The 19,000-nt window shown below is 45.3% G+C and overlaps 1 protein-coding gene across 3 annotated transcripts in view; it reads right to left on the bottom strand.

The window, feature by feature from the left end:
- The window catches only part of USP38 (ubiquitin specific peptidase 38), a 115,088-nt gene that overhangs the window by 21,343 nt on the left and 74,745 nt on the right, over nt 1–19,000 (bottom strand). For all 3 annotated transcript variants that reach the window (XM_063920406.1, XM_063920407.1, XM_063920408.1), the window contains exons 5-6: nt 17,469–17,570; nt 16,677–16,835 (exon numbers count right to left, since the gene is read on the bottom strand). In XM_063920406.1, coding sequence (XP_063776476.1) covers nt 16,677–16,835; nt 17,469–17,570 — 261 coding nt within the window. The remainder of the gene's footprint in view (nt 1–16,676; nt 16,836–17,468; nt 17,571–19,000) is intronic.

Below are 19,000 nucleotides of genomic sequence, written 5' to 3'. Positions count from 1 at the left end.
TGCATAATCGGTGGCTGTCCAAATACTTTTTTGCCCCACTGTATTTCTATTATGGGTCATTACTATATATTTCTTTTGTAATGTGGGACACTACTATATATGTTTATTATTATGGGTCATTACTATATATGTCTATTGTAATGTGGGACAGTACTATATATTTCTATTATTATGGGTCATTACTATATATTTCTTTTGTTATGTGGGACACTGCTACATAGGTCTATTATTATGGGGTCATTACTATGTATTTCTATCGTAATGTGGGACACAACTTTATCTATCTATTATTATGGGGCATTACTATATATTTCTATTGGAATGTGGGACACCTCTATTATACCAAGAGCACTACTACAGTATATATTCCTGTTATAAAGGGGGCATTACTATGTATTTTTATTAAATTGGTGGCATTACAACATGAACGTTATGGTAAGAACTTACCGTTGATAACGTGATTTCTCTTATGTCCACAGGTATCCACAGGATAAGATTGGGATATTGTCGAGCGACAGCGAAAATGGCACCAACACGGTCACGAGCTTTCTGGCCTCCCAGGATGCATTGGGGCCTTCACTATATAGTCCCGCCCACTGACTCAGTCAGATCAGTTCTTTCCACAGCGATTTTAGGCAGGAACATTAGGTAGAGACCTGTACAGGCGATAAGAACACACATGCACACCCTTCCATACAAGAAGGAAGAGGTTTTAGTCATTGTCTAGATCCTCAAATCAGATGCGTCAGGGTGGGATCGCTGTGGATACCTGTGGACATAAGAGAAATCACATTATCAACGGTAAGTTCTTACCATAACGTTCATTTCTCTGGCTGGGTCCACAGGATTATCCACAGGATAACATTGGGATTCCCAAAGCCATTTTAGTGGTGGGGACGCTCCTGATTGCACAGGAGGACCTTTCGCCCGAAGTCTGCGTCATGAGAGGCAAAAGTATCCAAGGCATAATGTCTGATGAATGTGTTTATGGAAGACCATGTGGCTGCCCTACATATCTGTTCAGCTGATGCACCCTGTTGTGCTGCCCAAGAAAGACCTACCTTACGTGTAGAGTGTGCAGAGACATTAGCCGGAATAGGGAGATCTGCATGAGAATAAGCTTCAGATATTACCATTCGGAGCCATCTCGCCAGCGTCTGTTTACTAGCAGGCCATCCTCTTCTATGGAATCCGTAGAGGATGAAGAGATAATCTGTTTTCCTGATGGCACTAGTACGATCTATGTAGATTTTTAAAGCCCGGACCACGTCCAGCGACGCTTCTCCCGCAGATAGTCCCGATACCTGAAAAGCTGGGACTACAATCTCTTCATTCAGGTGAAATTTTGATACCACCTTTGGAAGATAACTAGATCTCGTTCTGAGAACTGCTCTGTCTGGAAAAAAACTTAGGAAAGGAGACTTACATGATAATGCTCCTAAATCTGACACTCTTCTGGCTGACGCCATTGCCAGTAAAAAAAAGAACTTTAACCGTTAACCACTTAAGATCTGTTCTCTGAAGTGGTTCAAACAAAGGACCCTGGAGAAATTTAAGAACTAAATTCAAATCCCAGGGAGCTGCAGGAGGAACAAATGGAGGTTGAATATGTACTACTCCTTGGAAAAACGTACGTACATCCTGTAGGTCACAATCTTCTGCTGAAACCATACAGTCAACGCTGATACTTGCACCCTCAAGGAAGCAACCTTCAACCCTTTATCCAATCCTGCCTGCAGGAAATCCAAAATTCTAGCTACCTTAAAGGATCTCGGACTGTAATTTTTTCCAGAACACCAATGAATATAGGCTTGCCATATTCTATGATACACAGGGCCGAAGAAGGCTTTCTTGCTCTAAGCATGGTTTGGATTACTTGCTTTGAAAATCCTTTAGCCTCTAAGATAGAGGTTTCAACAGCCACGCCGTCAAAGACAGGCGATCCAGATGACTGTGACAACAAGGACCCTGCATTAACAGATCTGGACGTTGAGGGAGCAGTATCGGTGCTTCCACGGACATTCTCAACAGATCTGTGTACCAATGCCTTCTTGGCCAAGCTGGAGCTATTAGAATGATTGCTCCCTTTGCCTGTTTTATCTTTCTCACTACTCTGGGTAACAGAGATATTGGAGGGAACAGATATGCCAGCCGAAACCTCCATTCTACCGACAGTGCGTCTACCAGGACCGCTCCTGGGTCCCTTGTTCTTGATCGTACCTCGGAACTTTGTTGTTTAGACGAGACGCCATAAGGTCTCTCTCCGGTAGACCCCATCTGTTCACCAGTGTCTGAAACACTTCTGGGTGTAGTGCCCATTCGGTTTCCTGAATGGTGTGCCGACTGAGAAAATCTGCTTCCCAATTTAGTACACCAGGGACAAATACTGCTGACAATGCTGGGAGATGGAGTTCTGCCCATTTCAGAATGGGGGTTACTTCCTCCATCAGACTCTTGCTGTGAGTTCCTCCTTGATGATTGAGGTATGCTACTGCCGTCGCATTGTCTGAGCGGATCTGGACTGGTCTTCCTTGTAGATTGTCCTCTGCCTGACCAGAGCCAAGTAAATGGCTCTTATTTCTAACAGATTTATCGGCAGGCGACTTTCCCTTGCGGTCCATTTTCCCTGGAACCATAGGCTTCCGAGTACCGCCCCCCAGCCTTGCAGGCTGGCGTCTGTTGTCAGGACTTGCCACTCTTTTATCCAAAAGGGTCTCCCCTTGTTTAAATGGTCTGCCTGTAGCCACCATGCTAGAGACCTTTTTACATTTACTGGAATCTTTATCATCTGCTTCTTTATCGTCTGATGATTTCCATTCCATTTGGTCAGAATAAGGTGCTGCAACGGTCTGGAGTGGAATTGCGCATATTCCACCATGTCGAAGGTTGATACCATCAGACCCAACAGTCGCATTGCTGCATGGACTGACATTGTCTGGGCTTGCAACACTTCCTGAGCCATGACCTGCACCTGGACTATTTTCTTCTCTGGTAAGAGAACTCTCTGTAGGTCTGAATCCAATATGGCTCCCAAATGAACCATCCGCTGTGACGGATTCAGGGACGACTTCTCCCAATTTATGAGCCACCCGTGTCTCTGTAAACAAACTATCGTCTGTTGGAGATGGCTCAACAGTAAATCTAGCGACTGTGCTAAGATTAATAGGTCGTCTAGGTATGGGAATATTCTTATCCCTTGCTTGCGCAGACAAGCTGCCATAACCACCATGATCTTGGTAAACACTCTGGGTGCTGTAGCTAGCCCGAAGGGCAGAGCTTGGAACTGGAAGTGTTCCTTGAGGATGGCAAACCTGAGGTAACACTGATGTGATAGTGCTATAGGCACATGTAGGTAAGCATCCCGTACATCCAGAGATACCATATAGTCTCCCGGTTCCATAGCCAACATTATGGAGCGTAACGTCTCCATGTGGAACTTCGAAATCCATATGTAGTTGTTCAACATCTTCAGATTTAGAATTGGTCGATATGACCCATTTGGTTTCTGGATTAGAAACAGATTGGCGTAATACCCCTGTCCCTTTTGTGATGGAGGTACAGGGACAATCACACCTGACTGCAGTAATTTTTGGACTGCTTCTTGCAGGGCATTGGCCTTCGACTCTATACGAGACGGGCTGGTGCAAAAAAATCTTTGAGGAGGCTGCCTCCTGAATGGGAACCCATACCCCTGAGATACTACCTTCTGCACCCAGGCATCTGCTGTTGACTGTTGCCATATGTGTGCAAACTGCAGGAGTCGGCCCCCAACCCTGGAATCCTCCAGGCGGAGGCCCGTCTCTTCAGGCTGAGGGTTTCTGTTAAGGTTTGGAAGCTGGCTTTTTGCTAGCCCACTGCTTCCTACCCCTGGATTTAAACTGGGGTTGTTTAGGCTCCTCTTTAGCTTTCGCTTTGCTTTGCCAGCGAAAGGAGCGAAATTTTAAACCCTTGGACTTAGGGTTATAGGTAGCCGGAAATCTGACCTTTTTCGATTCAGCCTCTGATTCTAGGATATCCGATAAAGGTTTTCCAAATAATATATTACCCACGAAAGGCAATGCTTCCAATTCTTTCTTGGACTCAGCATCCGCCTTCCAGGTCCGTAGCCAAACTGCTCTGCGAGCGACTACTGTCAAGGCTGAAGCTTTAGAAGCAACAGTGCCTACATCAATTGCTGCTTCTTCTAAATACTGGGCAGATTGTCTTAAACGGCAAAGACGATCCTCTTGCTCCCTAGTAGGAGAGGAGATGTCATTCTCTAGTTTCTCTATCCATTCGCCCATTGCCTTTGCTACCCAGGCCGAAGCCATAGCAGGTCTTACCACTGCTCCTACAAGAGAAAAAATATTTTTCAACAGGCTCTCTACCCTTCTGTCTGTGACATCATTCAATGAGGTAGATGACCGTGGTAAAAGCAGATTTATGCACGAGTCGCAGAACATGTGCATCTACTTTTGGAGGAACTTCTCTTTTCGAACAATCCACAGCAGGAAATGGATAATAAAAACCCATCTCTTAGGAATCTTATACTTTTTACTGGGCGCTGCCCAAGACTCATCCATCATTTCCGTCAACTCATCTGACGCTGGAAATTCAGTTTTCACCGATTTTGTTTGTTTGAATACAGGTGCTTTTGCTTTTAACGCTGTCTTGGCTGGCTCTTCCAGAGAAAGCACAGCCTTCACTGCATTAATAAGTTCAGCTACATCTTCTGAACTAAAGCTCTGCGACTGATCATCATACGGAGTTGAATCTATTGTTTCTGCATCATCATCCGATGTATCATATTGTGTAGTCTGCCATACAGACGTATCTGTCTTAGTCTTACCTGCCCCTTGGTTGCTTGTAGAAGCTACTGGAACCAAACCATAGGAAGGGAGCTGCATGTATGGGTTCATAGTGTAACATAACCCATGAGGTGGTGCTACCGGAGCTAACCTGTCCGCTATTGAAGACAGAGTCTTTGCGAACATATTCCATGGTGGCTCTACTGGAGGTTGAACTAACTCCTGTTTTTTACTTCGCTGAAAAGCGAAACAGTTTGCACACAAACCCTCATAAGTGGCCAATTGATTCATATCAATTACCCCTGACTTACAAGATAAGCATGTTAGGGCTATGGGACTGCTTGACAAATTCTCCTCATCACTTTTGCCGCTCACAGACATTTTATCTGATTATTGACTACACAATTTTGTGACTGAAAAACACCCTATAATCAGTATATAGAGGTGAAATCAATCTGACCACAGTGCACCTGATTTGAGGGTCAGAACAGGACTGACATTACACAGAAAAGTCAGCACGTATACTAGCAGTCAGTCACATGTTAAAGCATTAGACATTGTCATATGATAATACAATCTCCATAATAACTTATACATAAAGTAGGAAACTGGTTCTTTTTTTCAACATAACATGCAGAAAACACAGTAATATACAGGTCTCATATGCAATAGGTACTAAAAATTAACAATGCATACTAAGTAGTAGAAGGAATTTTTAGTACTGTATACCCTGCCTCCGGAGAGCGGGATACAGGGAGACTCACCACACTTCGATATCCAAGCAAAGACGCTCATAAGACGCTGAGTGGATTCAGACGCTACTGGTGTACACTGCCGCTCTTGGTAACCGATAACGGACACGGACGCTGAGCGACTCCACGTGTATGCAGACGCTAAAGGCCTGCGACTCGGTCTGGGCGGGTTTATATCCAGTGTACACAACCGCAGCGTCTAAGCTGCGACCGAGTACCCTCGTGGTAGCGTCTGAGCCGGAAGTGAGGTCATTCTGTTCATGAAACGAGAGACACGCGGGAACTGGCCATGAACTCGGAGGAGGGACGGCCAGGAGAGCGTCTGAAACCCCCTGTTGACTTAAACTCCCAGGATCGCGGCCTCACCTAGTCCTGGCGCCTATGATCCCCAGAGCGTAGCGCTGTCACACCGGGATGTTCGGCGCATCAACACACTGTTTGTAGTCTCCACCAAATCAGTGTAGCTGTGTCCTGACCCCTCTAGTAAGAGGAAGTCCATAGACTCCCCGTCTCCCCATGCTCCGGCCACAGCCTGGTCACGTCTGCTGGACCTGCTAGAACTTCCGACACAGACGCCCGTCGAGACAGCACTGATACCCGAAGGTAAGCGTTGTTGCGACTCGGTGGGGAGTTGTTGGAGCGACTCTTTCTAATATGCGTTTAAGACGCTGTTAAGATAAGTCGCTCAAAAAACCAAAACAGTAAATATATAAAAATAAATTAATGAAAACTTAAGGCTGCTTTCAAAGCAGCCCTGTGACCATGCGGCTTCCTGACGCACCAAGCAAAAAACTGATCTGACTGAGTCAGTGGGCGGACTATATAGTGGAGGCCCCAATGCATCCTGGGAGGCCAGAAAGCTCGTGACCGTGTTGGTGCCATTTTCGCTGTCGCTCGACAATATCCCAATGTTATCCTGTGGATAATCCTGTGGACCCAGCCAGAGAAATATTTCTATTTTACTAGGAGGCATTACAATATATTTCTATTATATTGGGGTTATTACTATATAGGTTATTACTATATATTTCTAGCCTTGCCTCCCGAGTGCAAAGAAAAGGGACTATGCTGTGTGGCCACAACCTTAGTGTAATGTAGCCACTCCTCCTATTGTCATGTAGTCATGCCTACACCCATTTTTTGGCACACTCAGTACCACTAAGAAAATATTTCTACTTGCACCACTGTTAGGGTCTCCTGCCCTGTGCTGCCACGTCGTCATGGCAACCGGGAGACAAGTGCTAGCGGAGTAACCTGAGCGCAGCCGATACTCCGGTTCGGGTCTTTTGCTGTGCAGTGGTTACAGGCAGGGGATCCGGTGCTGGTTTTTGTGCTCACAGTCTGTGAGGTCTGAGGGGGGCGTGGACAGCACCTGCTTTATAAGGCCTCTTCTCAGGTTAAGCAGATGCTGCTGAATCTTTGTTGGTTAGTCAGTTCCTGAAAGTTAGCCAGTACTGTGTAGCTTTGTATTTGTTGTTGCTTACTGCAAATAGGCCTGGGGATTTGGTACTACACTCTGCCAATCCAGACCTAGCAGTAAGACTGGAGTCAGTCGTTTAGCCTGCTGAGGTTCTTTTGATATTCTGTGAACCCAGCAGGTTTGTGGCTGTACTTTCAGACCTGCCTGCTTAATCCTCTCTCACTGTGCAGGGTGTCCATGTGTCAGTTTAGTGGCAGTAAGCTGTACCTGGGCCCTGCAAGTGAGAATTAGGATTGTGGAGACTCTCCTTGTGTCTATTATTCCATCTCTGACCAAGGAGTTTACTGCCACACCCGTTGGTAACCCTTTAGGGTTTTGCTGTTGCCCTTAGCAACAGCATTTCAGGTTCTCTACGTATTAAAACACAACATCTTGCTTTTTCCATCTGAGCATTTCTAATACTAGGGAGACACCCAGTTTCTTAGCCTCTGGGCTTCTCTGTTCACTCTGTGTTGGTTTTGTTACCCTATCACCTTCTGTGTACGTTATGTCATATTTCCCAGTCTGTCTGTGAGTTCATTTGTTTTGCATCCCTCTCTGTTCAGACACCAGTACATTCCTGCAGGCACTGGTGTGCATAACAGTTCAAACACCAGTACATTCCTGCAGGCACTGGTGTGCATAACATATTCAGCAGCCCAATACTCCTGTTGAAATTTTGTGGGAATATGGAGCATACCCCTCAAAATACGTTGCAACAGGTGGTCGATCAGGTGCAGGTCCTGACTCGTCAATTTAATGATTTGTCCATTAAAATGCACACCTCCCAGGCCGCTGGCGGAGCTCCCGCAGCAGCAGCACCTTCAGGGGTTAAGGAGCCGAAAGTAAATCTTCCGGATCGTTTTTCTGGAGATCGCTCGCAGTTCTTTTGTTTCAAGGAGAGCTGCAAGTTATATTTCCAGCTTAGGCCTCAGTCTTCTGGGTCAGAGATTCAGCGGGTGGGCATAGTGATTTCCTTGCTACAAGGAGACCCACAGGTCTGGGCATATGGGTTGCAGCCTGACTGTCCGTCGCTTAAAAGTGTTGATGCTTTTTTTACGGCATTGGGCATGTTGTATGATGACCCTGACAAGACGGCCTCAGCCGAGGCTCAGATTTCGATCCTTAAGCAAGGGCGAAGGCCAGTTGAGGTTTACTGTACGGAGTTTCGGAGGTTGGCCCATGATACCCAGTGGAATGACCCAGCCCTGAGACACCAGTACCGAAGAGGTCTTTCTAACCAGATAAAAGACCAACTGGTACAATATCCCTTGCCTGATAGCTTGGATCAGCTCATGCAGTTATCCATCCGGGTGGATAGACGGCTGAGAGAGCGTAGGCTTGAAAGGGAGACCGAGGTTTCCTTCTTTCCCAAGGGAACCCCAGACTCTGAGGAATTTTCCGAGGAGCCTATGCAGATTGGGGCTACCCGCCTCTCCTCGCGTGAGAAGACGCGGAGGAGACAGCAGGGGTTGTGTTTGTACTGTGGGAATAAGGGTCATGTGGTAGTATCATGCCCAGAAAAGCCGGAAAACTTCAGGGCCTGAGGGTGATGGGAAATATCCTGTCAGGCCAGAAGTCAGAATTTCCCAAGAAGACTTTTATCATTCCGGTGACCTTGAAGATCCTCGGTCAAACTGTCAAGACTGGGGCCTTTGTGGACAGTGGGGCAGACGGGGTTTTTATGGACCGCCAATTCGCCCTGAAACACTCTGTTCCCTTAGTACCCTTGGCGTCGGAAATTGAGATTTGTGGGTTAAACGGGGAACCATTATCCAAGGGTAAAATTACCTCTTGCACTAGCCAGATTTCTTTGTTTATTGGAGCCACACACTCTGAAAAATTGTCCTTTTATGTGACTGTCTGTACTTTTGCCCCATTGGTGTTGGGGTTACCCTGGTTAAGGGCCCACAATCCTCAATTTGACTGGGTCTCTGGGGAGATTCTTAGTTGGGGTACTGATTGTTTCAGGAGTTGCTTGAGCCTTCCAGTCAGGCTCTCGCAGCTAAGTTTGCCAGGATTGCCAGGGTGTTATGCAGATTTTGCGGACGTGTTCTCCAAAAAAGTTGCAGAGGTACTACCTCCCCATCGCCCCTATGACTGTGCCATTGATTTGTTGCCGAATGCTAAGCTTCCCAAGAGCAGGTTGTACTCCCTGTCACGTCCTGAGACTCGGGCTATGGCAGAGTACATTCAGGAGAACTTGGCTAAAGGATTTATCAGACCTTCACAGTCTCCAGTTGGGTCGGGGTTCTTCTTCGTGGGTAAAAAGGACGGTTCATTGCGACCCTGCATCGACTTCAGGGAATTGAACCGTATCACGATTAAAAACTCATACCCACTGCCTCTCATTTCGGTCTTGTTTGACCAGCTTCGTACTGCCACCATTTTTTCTAAGATTGACCTACGCGGTGCGTACAATCTAATCCGAATAAGAGAGGGGGATGAATGGAAGACTGCCTTTAATACCCACTCAGGGCATTATGAATATTTGGTGATGCCTTTTGGGCTCTGTAATGCCCCGGCAGTCTTCCAGGATTTCATGAACGATGTGCTCAGGGAATATTTGGATAGATTCTTAGTTGTATACTTAGATGACATCCTAATCTTCTCCCATTCCCTGGAGGAACATCGGAAGCATGTACGCTTAGTCCTCCAGAAACTCAGAGACCACCGGCTTGGGGCGAAGCTGGAGAAGTGCGAATTTGAAGTTCAGCAAATCGCATTTCTAGGATATATTATCTCCCCAGAAGGTTTCCAAATGGAGGGTTCCAAGGTACAGGCAGTCCTGGATTGGGTGCAGCCCACTAGTTTGAAGGCGCTTCAGCGTTTCCTGGGCTTTGCAAATTTTTATAGACGATTTATCGCTGGATTTTCGTCTATAGTGGCGCCCTTGGTGGCACTCACTAAGAAAGGGGCGAATGTTGCTCACTGGTCTCGTGAGGCCAAAGCGGCTTTTGCCCGTCTCAAAAGGGCATTTGTCTCGGCCAAGGTGCTGCGACACCCAGATCCAGAGCGTCCTTTTGTGGTGGAGGTGGATGCCTCTGAGATGGGTATTGGGGCAGTGCTCTCTCAGATGGGAGTGTCTGATAATCGCCTTCATCCCTGTGCTTACTTTTCCCGTAAATTTTCGCCTAGATGAATTATGACGTGGGTAACCGGGAATTGTTGGCTATTAAGGATGCACTCGAGGAGTGGAGACACTGGCTTGAGGGGGCTAAGTTTGTGGTCTCAATTCTCACCGACCATAAGAATTTGGCATATTTAGAGTCAGCGAAGCGTCTCAATGCCAGGCAGGCACGATGGGCTTTGTTTTTTGCTCGCTTTCATTTTTTGATAACATATCGCCCTGGGTCAAAAAACATCAAGGCTGATGCGCTCTCGCGGAGTTTTGCTCCAATCCAGGAGACCACTGAGGAGCCGTTGCCCATTGTGTCCCCATCATGTATTAAAGTGGGCATTACCCAGGACCTCTTGTCATTAGTCCTTAGAGCACAGGAGCAGGCTCCTCCAGACCTTCCGGTAGGTCTTTTGTTTGTGCCTCCTAGGTTAAGACAGCGAGTGTTCCTGGAATTCCATGCCAAGAAGTCGGCAGGTCACCCGGGTATTGCCAGAACTCGGGAGTTGCTATCTAGGGCGGTGTGGTGGCCCTCGGTGGCTAAGGATGTGGATCAGTGGGTTCGGGCATGTGACATCTGTGCCCGAAATAAGACTCCTAGAGGGGTTCCTGTTGGCCCATTACATCCACTCTCTATTCCATCTAAGCCATGGACCCACATTTCAATGGATTTTGTGGTGGACTTGCCCAAATCCTCGGGGATGACGGCCATCTGGGTTGTCGTTGACAGGTTTTCGAAGATGGCGCACTTCGTTCCACTGGTTGGGCTGCCATCGGCCAGACGCCTGTCTGAATTATTTATGCTGCATGTTGTGCGTCTCCACGGGTTGCCACTTGATGTGGTCTCTGACCGCGGATCCCAGTTTGTGGCCAAATTCTGGAGGGCATTTTGTTCCGATCTCCAGATTTCTGTCAGCTTGTCGTCAGGCTACCATCCGCAGTCTAATGGGCAGACTGAAAGGGTGAACCAGTCCTTGGAGCAGTTCCTCAGGTGTTATGTCTCCAAGTGTCAGACTGACTGGGTTGCTCATCTGTCAATGGCGGAGTTTGCCTATAACAACGCGGCTCACTCTGCTACAGGGATCTCTCCCTTCCTTTGTGTGTATGGGCATCATCCTAAGGCCAATTCTTTTGACCCCCTGGACTCCACGCCTGGTGGTTCCTCTGTCGTTTCGGTCCTTAGAGGTATTTGGAGGAAAGTGAAGAAAGCCCTTGTGTCTGTGTCATTAGTGACCAAAAGGGTTTTTGATAAGCGGAAAAGACCCTGCAGCTTCAAATTAGGAGACTTCGTCTGGTTGTCTACCAAGAATTTGAAGTTGAGACAGCCATCTCATAAGTTAGGCCCCCGGTTCATCGGCCCTTATAAGATCACCAGGGTTATCAATCCGGTGGCATTTCAGTTAGATCTGCCCCGTTCTTTGGGTATCAATAAAACATTTAATTGTTCCCTTTTAAAACGGGCGATTAGTAATCCTTCTTCCAGAGGAAGACCTTCCCCTCTTCTGATACGTGGCCAGAGGGAGTTTGTTGTTGAAAGGATTCTTGACTCCAAGATGGTTCGGGGTCGGCTGTCATTTTTGGTGCACTGGAAGGGGTATGGCCCGGAGGAGCGGTCGTGGGTGCGCAGTTGTGATCTTCATGCCCCCAGACTGATACGCTCTTTCTTCTCGCAGTTCCCCGATAAACCCGGTGGTAGGGGTTCTTTGACCCCTCGTCAGAGGGGGGGTACTGTTAGGGTCTCCTGCCCTGTGCTGCCACGTCGTCATGGCAACCGGGAGACAAGTGCTAGCGGAGTAACCTGAGCGCAGCTGATACTCCGGTTCGGGTCTTTTGCTGTGCAGTGGTTACAGGTAGGGGATCCGGTGCTGGTTTTTGTGCTCACAGTCTGTGAGGTCTGAGGGGGGCGTGGACAGCACCTGCTTTATAAGGCCTCTTCTCAGGTTAAGCAGATGCTGTTGAATCTTTGTTGGTTAGTCAGTTCCTGAAAGTTAGCCAGTACTGTGTAGCTTTGTATTTGTTGTTGCTTACTGCAAATAGGCCTGGGTATTTGGTACTACACTCTGCCAATCCAGACCTAGCAGTAAGACTGAAGTCAGTCGTTTAGCCTGCTGAGGTTCTTTTGATATTCTGTGAACCCAGCAGGTTTGTGGCTGTACTTTCAGACCTGCCTGCTTAATCCTCTCTCACTGTGCAGGGTGTCCATGTGTCAGTTTAGTGGCAGTAAGCTGTACCTGGGCCCTGCAAGTGAGAATTAGGATTGTGGAGACTCTCCTTGTGTCTATTATTCCATCTCTGACCAAGGAGTTTACTGCCACACCCGTTGGTAACCCTTTAGGGTTTTGCTGTTGCCCTTAGCAACAGCATTTCGGGTTCTCTACGTATTAAAACACAACATCTTGCTTTTTCCATCTGAGCATTTCTAATACTAGGGAGACACCCAGTTTCTTAGCCTCTGGGCTTCTCTGTTCACTCTGTGTTGGTTTTGTTACCCTATCACCTTCTGTGTACGTTATGTCATATTTCCCAGTCTGTCTGTGAGTTCATTTGTTTTGCATCCCTCTCTGTTCAGACACCAGTACATTCCTGCAGGCACTGGTGTGCATAACAGTTCAAACACCAGTACATTCCTGCAGGCACTGGTGTGCATAACAACCACATAGGGACACTCATCCCCTTTTATCTTGTTTTGTCAGTTGAGGTTGTTCTGTGTTCCACCACACATTACATGGCCTTTCAATGCCCTCTCAATGTGCCACTTTTGTGCTGTCAGACCTCTCCAGATGCACCTTTTGGGCCATCAGAACCCTGCGGATGCACCTTATCAGTCTGCTCCTCACGCTTTATGTGCCCTAACATACGCTGCTTTATAAGCGGCTACCCTTAAATAGTAACCCCTGGTGTGTAATATTTGTATAATATTGTCCTGGTGTGGGTGACAGTCTGAGTATTGGCGCTGATTATAAGTGACCACACACCCAAGAGTGGTATATCTATCTTATAAAATGGGCCTGTTGTGACAATATAGTTTTATGTGGAGACAATGCAGGGTGGCACAGATGTTTGCTAATTCTGAAGTGGATGCTCAGGGAAGTCCTGTTCAAAATCTTTGAATAGATCATCGTTGTACAAGTCATGTATGGTGAGTTCTGATGTGAAATCATTTGAATTATGCGGTAAATTTGACATTTTGGAAAAATTTTCTGTCAGATATATCTGTCATAAGGGGCCCATACATCAGCAATCAATTGGGACAATCTGACATTTTGCAGATGGTTGTGTCAATAAATCTGCAATGTATGGGGTTCACAGATCGCAGATTTCGGTCACAAATCTATTGGGATTGTTAAATCTGGTTTTTCAACATGTTTAATTTCACAGATCAATTGGGACTGTAGATTGTTAGTGTATGGGCAACAATAGTGAGGCAGTGATGTGCTGCTTTCCTGTGAGCAGTGTCTCCGTGAGAGCTGTTACTATTTAAACTTATTGGGGGGGGGGGGGGGGGGGATTCAACTGTTTTATTGTGCCCTATCTTTCTGAAGATAAGTTGTGATATAGGGAAGATGTTGCTGGCATCAATACAATGTACTGTATGTGTGGGTCTCTGTGCAAAAAGCCAGAGTCTACTTCGCTGTGAAGAGGAGGAGGCCCTCCTGGAGTCTGCACACAAACCCCCTCCTCTGTTAAAACACTCCTGAGGATGATAAACTGCAGTTCTCTCTCTTTATAGGGCTGATATTATATGTAGGCAGGCATATAAGGAAATTTATGGTAGACTTACCATAGTTAAATCTTTCTGCAAGGTACACTGGGTTCCACAGGGAATACAGCGGGGTGTAGAGTTGGATCTTGATCCGAGGCACCAACAGGCTAAAGCTTTGACTGTTCCCAGGATGCATTGCACCGCCTCCTCTATAACCCCACCTCTGGACACTGAAGCTCAATTTTCGTTAACCAGTCCAATGCAGTAGCAGGTAAAAGAGATGGCAGGTGTTAGTCACATAGAAACACATTCTCACGACAGGAGAAGGGACCAGCGGCTAATGCCATACAAACCCAAAGAAACTAAGTGCGTCAGGGTGGGCGCCCTGTGGAACCCAGTGTACCTCGCAGAAAGAGATTTAACTATAGTAAGTCTACCATAAATCTCCTTTTCTGCAGCGGGTTACATGGTGTTCCACAGGGAATACATCGGGGATGTCCTAAAGCAGTTCCTCATGGGAGGGTACGCACCGTAGCGGGCACAGGAACCCGGCGTCCAAAGGAAGCATCCTGGGAGGCAGAAGCATCAAAGGCTTAGAACCTAATGAACATGTTCACTGAGGACCACGTAGCCGCCTTCTTCCAGTTGATGAGCCACCCGTGGGCTTGCAGGAATTGGACCGTCAGTTCCAGATGACTGAGAAGAACCTCTTGGGAGTTCACCAGGATCAGTAGGTCGTCCAGATACGGCAGAATCCTGATACCCTGACGGCGGAGAAGGGCCGTCATCACGGCCATGACCTTGGTAGAAATCCGGGGGCCCGTGGCTAATCCAAATGGCAGAGCCTGGAATTGATAATGTAGGTTGCCAATAGCAAATCGCAGATATTGCTGATGCGAAATGAGCGCAGGGTTTCCATATGGAATTTGGACACTCTCACAAATTTGTTCAAAGATTTGAAATGGAGTATAGGCCGGAAGGACCCATTGGGTTTCGGGACTAGAAACAGAGTTGAATAGTATCCTCTGCCTCTCTGGGACAGAGGTACTGGTACTACCACTCCTGTGTCCAGGAGGGATTGTACAACCAGGTGTAGAGCCTGCGCTTTCAACGGATCTGAAGGAAGAACCATCATGCAGAACTGGCGAGGGGGACGTCTCTTGAAAGACACGTGTCTGAAGTGGTCTTTAACCAGACCTGTGCGAATTGTAGAAGTTGGCCTCCCACCCTGTGATCCCCCAGGAGGAGGCCCGCCCTGTCATGCAGTGGGCTTGTCCTGTTTGGAAGCAGGCTGATGGGCAGCCCAGGATTGTTTAGATTTGGGCTTAGTGGCTTTGGAAGTACGAGCCTGACTCAGGTACGTCTGACCCTTCGCTTTTCCTGGAGGACGCAAGGAACGAAAAGTGATACTCAGCCTTCGGAGCAGAAGGATTAGTACTTGGGAAAAACACAGTCTTGGCAGACGCCAAGTCAGTCACAATCCTATTCAGATCATCCCCAAATAGGATGTCTCCCTTAAAAGGTAGCACCTCCAAGGTCATTTTTGGAGTCTAGGTCCACCTTCCAGGACCTCAACCACAGAATTCGGCGAGCCAGTATAGACATAGTAGACGCCTTGGCCGCCATTATACCTGCCTCAGAGGACGCCTCCTGAATATAGTGGGAGGCGGTGGTAATATGAGACAGATATTGTCTGTCAGTGTCAGAAATATCCTGAGGCAGCTCATCCTCTAATGCCTGAACCCATGCTTCAATTCCTTTTTGCGGCACAGAAGGCTGCTATAGTGGGTCTATCTACAGCACCGGTAAGGGAGTAAATAGACTTTCAGGCATCCCTCCACACGCTTATCCGCCAGTTCCTTCAGTGAGGTGACAGTGGTGACAGGCAGAGTAAATGACACCACAAGACGGGCGACATGAGCTCTTTTCAGGGCTGCCTAGCGCAGCCACCCTGTTAGGTGACCTGCTCTGCAGGCACCAACTTACAAACTGAGCTCCAGTGTCCTGAGGCGGGGTTATAGAGGAAGCGGTGCAATGCATCCTGGGAACAGTCAAAGCTTTAGCCTGTTGGTGCCTCGGATCAAGATTCAATTCTACACCCTGATGTATTCCCTGTGGAACACAGTGTACCACGCTGCAGAAATACAGTTCTCTAAGCCCAAAAGTCAGAGGCTTTTAATTCTATGATGCAATATCACTGCTTGTGAGGCATAGGGGAAGATGTGCAGTAAGTATGAAGCCTCTAAAAGAGTGGAGAAGTCAAAAGTTGCCCATAGCAACCAATCAGATTTTAGCTAGCATTTATCAGGCACATGGTATAAAATGATAGATAGAAGCTGAATGGTTACTTCTCCACCTGCCCACACCAGAGATACAATCTCTGGCCAGATCAGTACAAACAGAAGGCGACAGCAGGCAACATAATTCAGGAGCCATTCAGTTAAGCTGGGTACACACTTGAGCCACAGGCCTTCATTTAAATCGGAACAAATGCCCTTGTTTAGCCCAAATTGATTGTACACACGGAGCGATTTAGGCGTTTCAGCATTATGAAACAGCAAATTGGTCTGACATCGCTTCAATGTGTACCCAGCTTATGTTTAGGAACCAGATGAAACTTTTAAGGAGCCAGGGAAAATATGTATCAGCTTGTATTAATAGAAAATACTCCATAAATAGCAGGGGCAGTCATTTTTCCAAATGCACTGTCTACCTGGCTATTGGCATGTTTCCATATCTAATGTACAGAGACGGTCTGGCGATGATTGCAAAATCATATGGAATCATTCTGCTTAATTCATGGAAATACAAAGAACAGTATCAACTGGAGGTAACGACATTTAGGGAGACCTTTTACCTTAAGCGCTTCCAAAATAGGCTCATAAAGGTCTGGAAATCCAGAATAATGATAGATCATACAGTGCATCAGTTCCGAAAACTGGATAAGGAATGTTGTACTTGATGGGAGACCGTCACTTTTAAAAGAATGAACCAGGTTAACAACATGGGGGACAATCTAATGAAAAAGGAGAAAGCAGTGAGTCATGAAGAAAAATTAATCCTGAACAAAATGAAATATATGCAAATAAAACATTACATTATTTAAAAAAATGATGGCTTCAATAGTCATTTACAGTTAACATGTTGGGATCAAAATATGGTTATTGTAATCTGAAGAAGGAATTATAACTGCAGATTAGTGCTCACAACAACACACTATTATGTGGTCAGTTTTCTCCAGGCAGTCACAACTAGAGTCACACAGACCTGCCCAGTGCAGCACTTGTAAAGGCCAAAATGTATGAGCAAATGATAAATTCTAATAATCTGTAACAATTATTCCTCCTATCAGAAAATGTATTATTACTAGACAAGAAGACATTGCTTGGTGCTCTGGCTGCAAAGCAGGAGGAACTAATGAGCACATTTAAGAATCTTGGAAAGTGAGAAGACTGGAGTCCCTATCACTACTGGTACAGAAATAATTAGTTTAATTTTCTTTACATATAAAGAATTGGTGTGCCATATGAAGTTAACAGAGACAGGAATTTCAGCCTTGTATAGTGCTAATTAAAATTGTCAAATGTGCCTCTTAAAATATGACATTTCATAATTAAATTAGGGATACATATAAAAGCAAAAGGCTTACCATGTGGAAGGCCTCTGGAGAATGTTGAAAGCTAAGCAACATGTGTGAGAGCACAGCCAAAGCCCCAGGCCTTACCAGCGGAAACCAGAGTCTATTGAATACCTGGAAGACCAAGACAATAAAAGGTGCAAAAAACAAACAAAAACAAAATTAGATATACACACGTACGTACTATAAATATATATATATATATATATATATATATTACAAAAACCGATCTAAGACCTTACTCGCGCTGATATAATGGGAAGCTACACCTTAAGGGAAATACCCCCTGTTAGGCGGGGTATAATGGTTATGAACAAAAAAGAAAAAGTTTCCCAGGGAGCTCGTGTGAATCTTTGGTATATCTAACGTTTTTACTTATACAGTGACACAGTCATAAAAAATCAACTTATTTATTTTATAAGATACAATAAAATAAGCTGTACCACAATGTATCCTAAATTGACAATAAACGATGTTTTTTACAAATATTTGTATTGGTGACAATTCATTTCAATCATAGATCGACATAATGATTATTCATCCTTATAGGAATGACAAAATCGCTGTCTCAACCCAACGCGTTTCGTCTACAGACTTCATCAGGGGTTTATTGAAATCTAAACAATGCAGAAAACATTTCATAAATATGTTGTTATATTTACCAATATTGGTTTCATGTCAATAGTAAATATAGTATCTACATACCAAAGGTTCACAATATGGATAAGCAAATTAAGTGTGTCTTCAAATGATAATTAAAACACTTAAAAGTGGTGTCGAATTCAATTCCACCACATGGAATATCTGTAAAATTATAACACGTGTTACATATATATTGTGGTAGGAAAAAATTATAGGAAAAAAATCATATAAACGAGGAGGAACAGAGGAAATAAACAAACTGAAATAACAAGGACAATGGAATTTTCTTAGAGAGATCGAAGCTAACTTATTTGTTATATAATGCAATTGACACTATTTTAACACATAATCACATTATAATAGAAAGACGGACATAACATATCATTTAGATGTTGCTCATTCAAAGTAACACAGATGGATATTGGTATAATGTTATACATACCAATTGGACAGATCATCGGATGTGACCAGTTCAATATGTTGTCCACTATACGGACTTAGTTTGATGATTTAAAAATTATTTTGTATTCGAACCTATGAAAAAATAAGTTCCTAATGACACATGGGTATTGTGCATATTTATAAATATTTTTCTTTTGAAAATACTATTAATTCATTTAATCATTTTTGCCCATATTTTATTTCTATACATACCAATTATATGGAAATTAGCTCGTAAAGCAGCTATTCAATATGTCTCATCCAAGCGTGGATACGACATAAGGTAGACAACTGTAATCGTACCTATGGTGGAGTAGAATGAAAATATATAGAAAACTATAATATAAATATATTAATCATTCCGATTAATTATAATATAAATATGTTAATCACTCCGGCAGATAATGGCTGTATCAGAATTGTAATCTGATACCGAAAAGGTGTCCTAAATTAGCTGAGGG

This window comes from Pseudophryne corroboree, chromosome 1 (genome assembly GCF_028390025.1).
Source record: "Pseudophryne corroboree isolate aPseCor3 chromosome 1, aPseCor3.hap2, whole genome shotgun sequence".
NCBI classification, from domain to species: domain Eukaryota; kingdom Metazoa; phylum Chordata; class Amphibia; order Anura; family Myobatrachidae; genus Pseudophryne; species Pseudophryne corroboree.
The sequence above is the reverse complement of the archived record's forward strand: the minus strand, read 5'-3'. Positions and strand labels throughout refer to the sequence as shown.